Source organism: Eubalaena glacialis, chromosome 5, assembly GCF_028564815.1.
Source record: "Eubalaena glacialis isolate mEubGla1 chromosome 5, mEubGla1.1.hap2.+ XY, whole genome shotgun sequence".
Taxonomy (NCBI): domain Eukaryota; kingdom Metazoa; phylum Chordata; class Mammalia; order Artiodactyla; family Balaenidae; genus Eubalaena; species Eubalaena glacialis.
In genome coordinates, this window is record NC_083720.1 from 101,362,767 (window position 1) to 101,375,835 (window position 13,069).

At 42.0% G+C, this 13,069-nt stretch overlaps 1 protein-coding gene across 2 annotated transcripts in view; it reads left to right on the forward strand.

The window, feature by feature from the left end:
* Positions 1–1,749: 1,749 nt before the first annotated feature.
* Positions 1,750–13,069, forward strand: part of BMP2K (BMP2 inducible kinase) — a 120,343-nt gene continuing 109,023 nt past the window's right edge. For both annotated transcript variants that reach the window (XM_061192404.1, XM_061192405.1), the window contains exon 1: positions 1,750–2,065. In XM_061192404.1, coding sequence (XP_061048387.1) covers positions 1,897–2,065 — 169 coding nt within the window. In that variant the 5' untranslated portion in view covers positions 1,750–1,896. The remainder of the gene's footprint in view (positions 2,066–13,069) is intronic.

A 13,069-nucleotide genomic window follows, 5' to 3' on the forward strand; every position in this document is an offset into this window, starting at 1 on the left:
GATGCCCAAATCCAGAGCACTGTTTTAATGTTGTCAGAAATAGCTTCTCTTGAAATAGCAGAGGGGAAGAAAAAAATGGAAGATTTTAAGCCCAAAGTCTTTTGCCTAAGCACATCTTCTAACGTTTCTGCCCGTATCTCATTAAAAAGCTGGCTAAAGAAACAGGGGTGGGGATAGAACCACATCATCTACTTTCATAGAAGGTTCAGACTGGAGTCCCGCAGGCACAATTTATTTGGCCTACATTTAGAAAATTTGGAAAGTGCCATATTAGAAAAAAATCCAGATTTTTGGCTTCTCTTAAGAAATGGAACCTTTGGCCACAGTGGGCCTGTATTCATACGGGGGGGGGGGGGGAAGCAGGCTGGATTTGAGAATCGGCTACTTTCTTTACACACTCTCAATGATTTCCCATTCCCTACCACCCCGAACGTCTTAACACCACGTTCACTTTGTCTGCCTCACCCCGCAGGCGTTGAGATTCCTGCAGTTTATGAAATGGATGCAAACGGCTCTTTTTTTTTTAAAATGGGCAAATCTCTTTGTTAAAGGAGGAAGGGGGAACCGATGGCTGGTTGTGCTTCCAAACAGTCCTAAATCTGCCGTTTTTCAACCATCTGACCCTAACCTACTTTTTCCGGATGGCCCAAAGTATGAAACTAAGTATCAAAGGATGGCCCTTGTAGTCACAGTTCTATCACAAGCCAGCCATGTGACCTTGGGCGAGTCCGTTAAGCTCTCTTGGCCAAAGGTGATGAAAAGTCTCTAAACGGACTTAATACCTGCTCTGAATACTTCACAGGGCTATTGCACAGCACACACGAGATTCTGAAAGCACTCCTAAATCATTTATAAACCGCAAAACGCTCCCTAGCACAAGCGTCTGTTAGAGTGCAACACCACGGCTTTAGAAGTTGGGTTCCTGGAATCCGCTCCAGTTCCGCGCTGCTCCCACCTCCCACGCTCGGGGGTGGGCGGGCGGAAGAAGATTCTCAGGGGAGAAGCTCTGGAAAACCAGCTTAGAAATGCTGCGAGAAGTCCGTTAGCGGGCGTAAAGTTGTTGGCATTTTTAAGCCCCCAGAGTGACATACCAACTCCTGGCCGAGATGACAGACACCGCGCACAGCCAGCGCGAAAACCGGTCCCCGGGCCACCTCCCTGCTCGAAGCCAGGACCCCAGGAGCCAGGCCTGAACCCTCCCGGCCAGGACCCCAGACCCGGGATTTCGGACCTCGCTCTCGTCCCCAACCCCCCCCATCGCCTCCCCCATTCCCCCTCCACGTGACAAGAGCCGGAACCGTCACTTCCGGCGGCGCAGGCCACGCGCCTGCGCGGGGCGCCTGGCCTCAGTGAGCGGTCGGCAGGGGCGCCGCGCCGCCAACGGCCTCGAGTGGCGGGCGGCGCGGGTTCGGCTGGGGCGGCAGCGGTGCCTCGGGATGCTGTCCAGAGGGTGTGCGGCCTGAGCGGACCAGCCCACTCCGCGGAGGGGCCGGCCGCCCCGCCCCCTTCGCCATCTCCCTCCATTGCGCCCTCCTCCGGGACTCGCGGTCCGGGCGCCTGGTGCGGCGGCGAGGGCTCCCGGGGCACTGGCGAAGGCGGCCGCGTCGCCCTCGCACTCGGGCCCGCCCCCTCGCGCCCCGCCCTGTCCCCGCCCTCCTCGCCGCCCTCTGCGGGAGCCCGGCAGCTGCAGCGGAGCCGCGGAGCGGGCGGCGGGGTCGGGGCAGTGCGCTCGGCGCGCGCGGAATGTGAGGCTCGGCGGGCCGTAGCGCGCTCGGACGCTCGGACGAGCGAGGGGCGGCGACCCCTCGCGGACGCCCGGCCGCGTGCCGGACCGGGCACTCACCCTCTCGCTCCCCCTTGCGCGCGCCCCGCGCCCTCCAGCGCGCCGGCGGGACCATGAAGAAGTTCTCTCGAATGCCCAAGTCGGAGGGCGGCGGCGGCGGCGGTGGAGCGGCGGGTGGCGGGGCCGGCGGGGCCGGGGCCGGCTCTGGTAGCTCGTCCGTGGGGGTCCGGGTGTTCGCGGTTGGCCGCTACCAGGTCACCCTGGAGGAGTCACTGGCCGAAGGTACGGGCGCCTGGGGAGGCTTGGGCCGGCAGGTGAGGGAGGGCTGGGGTGTGGCGGTAGCTTCTCCAGGTCCTCGCCCGCTTGTCTCTTCGCGCTCCCGGCTCACTCTAACCCCTTCTGCCTCCTCTGCCGGGCCAGCGGGGGCTCTTAGAGTAGCTCGGGCTCTCGCTCTTAAGTCGGCTTTTCTCGCCGCCGGCAGCTCTGACCCGTGCACAGTTATTTCAGTACGAGTTTGTCATTTTCAGTCCTTCTTGACGCAAAGAAATAAATAGGAAACGTCTTAGCGAGTGCTGCGGTGTCATGATTGGACAGTGACTCATTAGAGGGTCAGACCGAGCAGGAATGGGGCTTTTCTGTCCCCGCTGTGGCTCAGGGGGGTGTCAAGCGTTGGCCTCACCACTCGCGACGCAGGGCACAGGACTCTGCAGCCCCGGGTGTTCAGCCTGGGTTTGCTCCTGCTCAGTCATCATTGAAAAACAATTTATTTCTGTGCGTGCGCGTGATGGAGGTGATACTTTGCCCCAAATTCAGTTAGTAGGTTGCTTTGGGGGAGCAGGTAAACTTGAAGTCCACTTATCTTTGTTTTTTAGAATCTTCTCCATCAGGCAGGGTGCTAGTCATACCCTTTCGGTATGTCTTCTTTGATAAGACTTTAAAAGACGAGATGAAAGCAGGTTAACTTTCACTTGAGCAGTTTTGTGTTCGATTCTTCATTATCTTTATCAGACTATGTTAACAGTTGAGAGTCTGCTTACAAAAAAGTTTGCTCCATTAAAAAAAAAAAAGATCCTATACTTTTAGTTTTGTATTTCTTGTATAATTGGCTTGTAAGAAATACTCTTGTTTTATTGCATGCTTCACTGACTTGAGTTTTTAACTGCAGAATATTACAAAAATACTTTAAAATTTCTCAAGAAATTATTTGTGGATAATTTGCCCTTTTAAGTTTCAAGATTAAGAGAGAAGAAACCAAAGACAGTAGTTTTAGTTCTCTGAGGGTCAGTTGTTGATGTGGTTTGGAGACAAGTAGACTGAGATTCCACTTGTGTTTTTTGAAATGCCATAAACAATAGCAAATTAGTACAAAAGAAAAACCTGAAGATTTTTGTCTATAAAATATTCTAAAGAGAAAGAGATCTTGAATTATTCAGGATGGATGTCATTGTTTTGCAAGCCATTGCCCCTAATAATGAGTGTAGCTGAACCTTAGGTGGGAGGAGGATCTTTAGCTTGTCAAATAATGAATGTATGGTAATTGGTGTTGATAGACAGATTTACCATGCTGTAAAAGTTCCTGGTTCTTTATTATACGTTAACTTCAAGTGTTTGAGTTGTAGATTAAGCTATAGGTTTTAAGAAGACATGGCTGTTAACTCACATGCTGTACTTCTGTTTTTGAATTGTTGTAGTACCTAAAGGGTGGCTTGAATAATATTACTCACTTCATTTCACTAAATCCCAGATGGGTCTTTTACTTAATAAGAAATCATTGACATTTCATCAAGTTAGACTTTGGTAGCTTCTACCGCTGCTCCACGCATGTCCTGTCATTACCCTGAGCAAACCATTTTCAATAAAAAAGAAGTAATTTTGGAAAAGGCAAATACAAATGAATTTCAAAAGGGGACCAGTGACTCATTAGAGGGTCAGACCGAGCAGGATTGGGGCTTTTGATTGTGTCAAGCAGACACACACACAAAATTTAAAAAAATGTTTCAGTCACTAATGTCACTGTTAGAGTGTTCCACTTACTTTTGCCATGAATTTGTCATTTCTCTTGGAAAAATCCGTAATCAAGTGCTAGGAGGAAGCAAGCGTTGAACAAACTCTTTTGGAAGATGGCACTTCCCCAACCCAACACCCCAGCTCCTGGAACTAGGCTTTTGGCCTTCCCCAGAGGGAAGGCTGAGGCCTAGGCTTTGTTCCTTGTGTATTTCTTCTATTTTCAGCACGTGCACCACGGAAATTATCTATATTCGGTTTACTTTTTGATCCTGACAACATGTTGTTATTTCATATGCTTAATATCATCTCTCCTTTCCAAATAAGTAATGTTACAATTTAGATAAGATGTTTAAGCACAAACGTGGTTTACATTCAAGAATGATCATTCAATAATTTACAGATACATTTGCCCAATTGTAAGATTAGGGCAAGTGCTTGTGAAAAGGCGTGACTGTAGAGTTTAGAGTACCTGAATTGGGGAGAGGTGTACCATTGAGTGGGAAAAGGGTAGAAGCAAAGACAGATCAAAAAACAAACTTAGTAGATTTTACATTTTTGCTTTGTGTCAGTGTTGTTTAAATAGAGGCAAGACCCTGTAGATGCTGTGTCCTGAGGTGTTTTTGCCATGCTACTGCAAATATAGGCAGCTTGCTCAGAATGACCTCTGCGGTGTCTTTGAGTCTTCACTAAACCTGGTGTGAGTGCTGCCGCCCCCCTCTTCAAATACATACTTGATTCTCATTATTCACAGTAGTCACGTTCTATAAAGTCGCTGTGACCAGTGATTTAGCAAATACTGAATCATTGTTCCTAGGGGAAATAGTGTCAGGGAACCGCAAGCCTGTGTTTACAGCATTTTTGTCAACCAGTCACTATATAACCTTGTTTTATGTGTGTTTCTGTTTAAAGACACCTTGTTTAATATATATTGTTGACTCGTTAACATTGAACTAATGGTCAACAGTACTGTAACTCATGCCTATATGAAGCTTAGTGAATACACAGATTTTTCTCTGTAAGGGACATCATAGCCTTCTTGCACTAAGAAACGCTAGATGGACAACACTTTGGCACTACGCTTGGGGGCTCTTTTAAACAACAAACTCACCAATAAAAAACACAAAAATGAGAAAAACATGACACTACATAGACCTTGAAAAGGGCCCTTGGTTATAGCAGTGAGAGCTGAAACAAGGCAGAGCAATACCTCGTTGATTCCAGCTGGCTTACTCAAAATTTTCACCACTATGCTCATGTCTGCAAATACCTATGAAAGTGCCATTGTATTGATTTTGGGATATTTTATTGATTTCGGGGATACAAATAAATTTTAGCAAGTAAGCAAGTTTACAAATATGAACTCTCCAAATAATGGGGATCAACTATATGTATGTATGTATAGGTATGTGTATGTATGTATATATTTACATGCACATACATGTTTTATATATTATATATATTTAAAAACCCCACATTCTCAGGGGTATACTTATGTTGTATGTTATAACTAAACTATTGGTGTAGTTTCCTTTCTGAAATATTATACACTTTGTATCATAATCTCTTTCTAGTTAAGAACTTGCACCTTTTTAGTTCTTGCTCAAAGTTGAGAGGACTAATATCACAGTGGGCCATTTTTATGGTTTTCCTCGAAAACAATTTAGTTTCAGGAGTGGAATTTCAACTTCGGGCTGTAGAAATGAGGTAGAGCTATATATAAGAATTTTAGCTTGAAACAGTGTCAAATTGTCAAGCACATATAATTCAATGTAACCGTCCAAGTTTTTACTAAAACGTAGGACTGCTTTTGGATCATATGCCTCTGTAGACCTTCAGTGCTAGTCAGAAGAATTTAATATTGATTGATAATGGGAAGAGTGGGTTGTCAAGTAGGAGACTTTTTCCCCTAAGTGTCTTTGGTAAAAAGTAGACTTATGGGGAGCGTGGAGAGCAGGACACCATCCAAAATTTGTTGACGTAGTCTAATCATGAGGTTATGGGACTGGATAGGAGTGGTATTTTGAATATGATTGGATGCATAGGACTTTCTGACATGGGCATGGGGGTTGTTGGCACTGTCAGTAATTGGAGGCGAGGAATTTACTACAGAGTTCTGTAAAAGTAGCTCAGTAGCTCTCAGAGTTAACTGCTTAGAGTAGGGTGAATTTAGGCTAGGTGTCAATTCTTATTGTTAATTTTACAGGAAGGTAGTAAGGTACATCTGATCTTGCAGGATAGATAAATCAATAAGAATCTTTAAGCATGGTATCTCATTTGCAGGAATTATCTGTGGCTACCCAGTAACATGTAAGTAAAAGTTCTTGAGAGATAACAAAGCAGAGGGGAGGATTTAGTAAAGATATCAACAACTGTTATTATTCCCTGACTATTTATTAAATGCCTTTTTTTAAATGCCAGGCTCTGTACTAGGTGCTATTTATACAGCAGAGAACAAAACAGGTATTTCTCTGGCATTATGGAACTTACAGTCTAGTGGAGAAGGTAAATGTTAAACAGAATTAATCAGGTTAATGTAGTTAACAATTTTGATAATTGTCGTGAGAAGAAAGCATAGGGTTTTATGAGAGAATAACTGATTCTATTTGTATTGGAGGATGAAGGAAGGCTTTTTTTTTTTTTGACATTTTAGCAGAAATCTGAAGTATGAGGAGAGTTAAGTAAAGGCAGAGGTATGAAGGTGGCGTGGTATGGAGTATGTCATGAAGAGAGAAACTCCTATGTGGGGAAGAGTTTCAGGAACTGAAATATGTCCAGAGCTATGGACTATCATGAATGAATCACATGGAAGAAGGACCCAAGGTGGTTTTGGAGAGGACCAGGATCCAGGTCTTTGTATGCCATGTTGGGGATTTTAGATTTTGTCTGAAAATGCAATGGGAAGCTACTGAAGGATTTAAATTAGGGCTGTGACACGCTCTGATTTGTATTTTCGTAAGATCATGGTGTTTGCTCTATAGAGACTGTTTAAGAGGTATACAAATTAGATGATTAGTTAAGATGATGGCAGTGGGGGTGGAGCCTAATGTTACTAATGCTTGAATGGGAAGACCTGGTTGTGGATTGGATGGAGGTGGGTGTTGTAGGAAGTGTGAAGAATGACTTGTTTATGTACTTCTTGGATGAAGGAGGTGCTATTTATCGAGATGGCGAAGAGTAGAGAAGGAACAGGTTTGGGGGTGGGGGGGTTTGGGAGGATATCCAGTAATTCCAGACATGTTTAGTTGAGATATCTGAGAGGGGAAATACATGTCAAGTGAGAAGTTGAATATATTGTCCAGTACTCAGCAAAGGTGTTTGGACTTAGAGACACGTACTTCTGATTGGTGAGCATTTGGCTGTTATTTTAAGCCCGGGAGAGGATTGGTGTAGGCAGAGGGTGTAGAATGAGAAGGGGAAGGCTCTCATGAAGGACACCTGTGGAACATTGGTCTCAGACATTAGAGTTTACCAGAATCATTTATTTGGAGGGCTTGGCAAAACACAGATTGCAGAGCCTGACCTCCAAAGTTTGATTTTGTATGTCTGGGCGGAGCCCTTAATTTGCATTTCTATCAACTTGCTCATCAATGCAGATACTGCTGCTCCAGGAACAGTGCCTTGAGAACCGGTGATTTAGAGTAGGCAAAGACTGAAAAGACTAAAAAGGAGCTGCCAGAGAGGCAAAGGAATACCAGGAGAATCCGATGCCTTGAAACTCAGGAGTGAAGGGGAGGGAGGGAACAGTTGTGTTGCTGAGAAGTCATCTTACTTGGTCACATTTTTTTGGCCAGGCATTCATGATTGTCCATGCTCAGTCATTCACCTACCTTCTGAATCTTAGCTGTGGTTATTTCCTAGTAATGCTTTTTGCTCCAGCCACAGTGTGCGCCTCTCCTTGCTCTGTGATTGAATCTTCTGTTTGCCTTTCACTCTGCTTGTGGCTGTCTAATCCTAGCTTCCTAACTGCTGGCTATGATCACTCCCTTCTTCCTGTGGACATTTGTAGCTGTTTGATTTTTTTCCCCTTATCACATTTAATCTTTTGTCTTGAGATACAATTATGTAAGCACTTGGAAACACTAGGGAGGTTAATTATTGTTCCTGTCTCAAGGCCCCTAGCAGATAGTAAAATTCTTGAGGCTGAAAGGACTCTGTATTAATTGCTTTTTGTGTCATAAAAATTGCCTCACTGTATCATGGACATTCAAATACTTTTCAAAGGAAATGATTTTTGACTTTTTTTTTTTTAAACCAGAATTCTTTAATAGAATTTAAGACCTAATTTGCACATTAAGAAGTACCAGTGGAGGGCTCTTTAGTTCTTGTCCCCTCAAAGGTCTTCCACTTACGTCTGGGGACCCTGAATTTTCTACTTTGGTGAAGACAAAGTTTCAAGACAAAGTTTGTTTAAGGCAAAGTGTTGTTTAAATTAGCTTTCTTGAAACAGCAAAGAAAGAATAATGTGGATGCCCCCTTAAGTCATCTTTCTCTATTGACATTATATTTTTCTTTATTTAGCAAAGGTGGCTGAGTTAAAAGAAGGAAAGTATTTTTACATGCAATTGTGAAATTGTTTTATATTCTACAGTTGATTTTGACAGCCTTTTTTGGATGGGGAGCTTTTTGAGGACAGGGTCTTATTTATTTATCTCTGTATCCTTACTTCCTGTCCAGGAATTTTTTGTTGTTGTTGAATTAAACTATCAGGAAACATTGTTTCCTCTTCTGTAACCTGTAGTTAATACCTATTATGAAGATCAATAGGTAATGTGTGATATTGACAAGATAATTTGTAACAGTACCTAACAGTGCATGCCCAATCTCTCAATCAATATGGCTTAGTTTTAGGTTCAGATTTAGTTACAAGCTTTCAGTGAAATCTGATTCTGGCATTGTAGTAACTTGCTTTTAGATTAGGTATTACATTTATCCTGAATTAAGTTTCACGTTTATGTTTGTAAAAAATCTGAATCATTTTAATTAGATAATTATTATATGGCATTTAGTCACATATAATTTTTATGTTACAATCAGCTGTATAGAATTTTAACCTTGATAGCAGCATATGCTTTCACAATAGTATTTAAGTAATTCGCAGCAAAGGATATTACATAGAATCTTATTAACAGATGCTTCTCTTTTGGGTTGTTTATGTTATCATTGTAGGGATAGCGGCTAAGATGTAAATTTGATTGTCTGCTGATATGTTTTCTCTAGAGGTGGCAGTTTTATTCAAGGACAAGATACTGACACTAAAACAATTCCCAATTTTCAACACTTCAAAAGTATGTAGTGGAAACTATACATTTATCTCCAATAAAGGGGCTAAATTGCACTGGTATGTCAAATTTCTTTGCTTTTAGCTGTAGTCAACTTTGTGTGCTTAGGGCTGAGCAAATTGGAAAGGTTGTCTTTGGTTATTTTAAAAATAATGGAAATAAATTAATACTTGTTAGTATCTTTCCATTATGGAGTCTGCAGGAGGGATAAATAGAAAATTGATGTTGTTAGTACTAAGGAACATACTAGAAGGTAGAATTGATGTCTGTGCTTACATTGATTCCTGATCTTCTCTAGTGTTCTTTACTAATCTTGTGTATTATCTGGGGTTCTCTTTCACCCCTTCTCTCCGTTTTTTTTTTTTTTTTTTGGTCAAAGCTTAAAGTAGAACATACACATTTATTAGAACACGTTTGGTAGCTATCAAAATGATTAAAACCTTGATCTGGAATTCTGACATTAAGAGTCTGAATGGCAATTTCAGTGCTGCATAAGGTTTCATCAGCAAAGGCTTGAGACTGCTCATTCCCTGATTTTTTATCCTGCATCCATCTGGTGAACCATTTATGTACCCACAAGCCACTATTTTTAGGGGACTCAGTTGGGACATTGAGTGGTTAATGACTGAGCCGTTTTAAATAGTTGGGCACTTAGTTAATTTGGAGATTCTCTGTCTGTGTGTATCATCTTTACAAATGAGATCAGTCAGCACATTTCTGCTAAGTTTCAAAACTCTCTGTAGGAAAGTGGTTGTCGGGCCTTTCCACAGAGGGACTTTGTTTTTGGAATTTTGGGTTTGTCTTAGAATTCCAGTAACATTAAGGGCATAGTTTGGGACGTAACCTTTGGAGAGGCACTTTGCAATGGATATTATTTTAAAATGTGAAACAGTTGTCGCTACTAGTTTTCCTATTTTAACATTATATTAAAATTTGAAATGATGCCTTCTTGGAGGCAACTATTAGAAAAAAAAAAAGGCAAAACTTGGAGTCGGGCCAGCTGCTAATCCCAGTTAATGCCACTAACTCACATTGTGACTTTTTTTTTTAACTTTTTTGCATTTACTTTATTTTTTAATTAAAAAATTTTTTTAAATTATTTTTTAATGTTTTTTGGCTGCATTGGGTCTTCGTTGCTGTGCGTGGGCTTTCTCTAGTTGCGGCGAGCGGGGGCTACTCTTCGTTGTGGTGCACAGGCTTCTCATTGTGGTGGCTTCTGGCTTCTCTTGTTGCCGAGCTCTAGGTGTGCGGGCTTCAGTAGTTGAGGGTGCGTGGGCTCAGTAGTTGTGGCTCACGGGCCCAGTTGCTCCGCGGCATGTGGGATCTTCCCAGACCAGGGCTCGAACCCGTGTCCCCTGCATTGGCAGGCAGATTCTCAACCACTGCGCCACCAGGGAAGCCCGTGCATTTGAGTTTTTTGGCAAACTTCAGTATAGGGTAGCAATTTATTTTTTATTCCATGGTATAAAATTATTTCTTAATCATTGGAAAAAAGTCTTTTCTAAGAAGTTGTCTTATGTGGTAGCCTTAAGGTAGGGGATGGGTGCTCAAATAAAATTGTATGGCATTTCAGAGTACTATTTAATTTCAAACGATGTACGACCTTAGTTGCTGCTTTTGTCATTTTAGTAATTTGTGTTCTCCAAGTGATTCATTTATAATATATGTATTTTAGAGGGTATCTGGAAGTAAAGAAACTTTCTTGTTTTTCAAGTTTTTATTTGTAAAGAATATATGAGGAGGGTATGGTTATACTTTACCTGAGTGAGTTTACGGATAGAAAATTTAACCATGATATGTGTGAGGAGCGTTACTTTTTGTTTCCAGTGCTGTCAGCTCTAGTTTGGGTCCCTAATACTTCTTAAAGAAGTATGTTCTTATGTGGACTATCCCTGCCATTTTATGCTCTTTACTCACCAAATCAACACTTGTATTCCTTCAAATTTATTCTCTCTGAAGTGGACTTCTGATTAGGTCACCCTCTTATTTGCCTAACCAAGTGAAGTGCAGACTCATTACTCTGGGATTCAAGGTCCTCTGTAATGTGGCTCCAAGCCCCTCTCCAGCCTTAATCTCTCACTCCAACCCTAGGTGTATATCACTATTGCATATGTACTTGATATCCTCTGCACTTCTCTGATGCTTTCTCATTCCTGTTTTTCAGCTTATGTTGTTACATTTGCTTAGAATGCAGACACCTGCCTCCCCAATTCTGTTGAAATTGGATCTTGCAGAATACATTTAAAATACAGTTAGTTATTTGCAATCTTTATTTTTCCATGAAACCCTGTTTGCAACCAAATGAGTGTAATTATGCCTTCCTTTGATGCCCTGTGTAGCAACTCTTGCTCATATTGCACTTATTTTACACAGCTTTGTTCTATTCCAAGAAAATGTCTAATAAAAAGTTTCCTCTGCTGCAAGATTAAAAGCTCCTTTAAGGTTTGGCTTATGTTCATCTTATATCTCTTGCAGTGCTGTACTCTTGATAGATATTCAGTACATTTGTAAGAGATTGAGTTTTTGAACTGAACAGCAGTCAGAAGGCCAGTAAAAATTTACTGTAAAACAATTGGATAGCAACCAGATTTGACATATCCTGCTGTTCAGTTGATATTTAGGAGCAGATTGGCCCTGTTTATCAAGTTGTGTCCCTTTATAGAAATTAAAATAAGTAGATATATTTGATGATAATGTAGGTACAGTATTATCTAGATGGATGAAAAAAATACAACCAGATTTATTTTTGGATTTCTAGCCTGTTTTATTTTTGTTACGATTACAGGAACAGTACATCTTTGTTTTGTGCGTACTACATTGCTCTCTTTATTAGGTATGACTCTCAGAAATATTCCAGGCTGAGTTCCCTTGACCCATGGCATCTTTAAGAAAGCCACTACTGTGGGACAGAGAGAGCAAGCTGAAGAGACCTAAAGCATGTGCTCTGAGTAGCTGATCTTAAGAAAGTAATAATGTTGGAAATGATCAAGTGGCTATGGCTTTCTCTTGAGTGGCTGATAAGTACCAAGGTTTAATGTGACAGCCAGAATCTAAGAGAATGAGAGATTAGCAAGAAGGGGGTCTCATCTCCTTAATGCTCTGTGTGAAGGAACATATGATCATTACTTTGGGAAACCCCTCTGACTAGTCTGTGATATCAGAGGTGATCATTTTCTAGGTAGAGAAACATTGAATTTTTTTTAATTTTTTTTTTAGATTAGGAAATTTGTAAGCCTTTAGTGTAACAGATCAGAGGGTAGCAAACCAAGTCTTTATGCAGTTTTCTTAGTAACTAATCATTATCACCCTCAACATTCTTCTATTTCTTCTTTGGTTTCCTGGAAGAGAGGTTTCCAGCACGCTCCTTCGCTTGCCTAATTGCTGTATTTACTTATTTTCCTTAATTTTTTTGTGGCTGGGCCATTGTTCAGGCTGGCTGGAGCTTTTTACATACTTAAGTATTGTCTTTTGAATGAGATGGTCAGTGGTTAGTCTAAATTTTAATATTCATTCTGGAATCATTAAGATATTAGTACTAAAATGACTTACACATAATATAGTAAAATATTTTACTTAATGAACGTTGTCAGGACTATTTTTCTAGGGAGTGGGCTTATGCATCACTGGTCATGATCCACTTCATTCTCTGGCCTGCATAACAGAGTCTCTCCTACTGAATGTTAATGGCCTATCTATTCTTTGTGTACAAAAAAAATGATGCCACTGAGTCATGATCAGTAGGATGTGTGTTTTGAGTTATTTTTCCAGAAGTAGGATGAGTATGTGCTTAGCTGTGCTTAGGCTTTTTTTAAAAAAAATTAATTAATTATTTAATTTATGGCTGCGTTGGGTCTTCATTTCTGTGCGCGGGCTTTGGTTGCAGCGAGCATGGGCTACTCTCCATTGTGGTGCACGGGCTTCTCATTGGGTGGCCTCTCTTGTTGCGGAGTGTGAGCTCTAGGCATGCAGGCTTCAGTAGTTGTGGCCTGCAGGCTCCGTA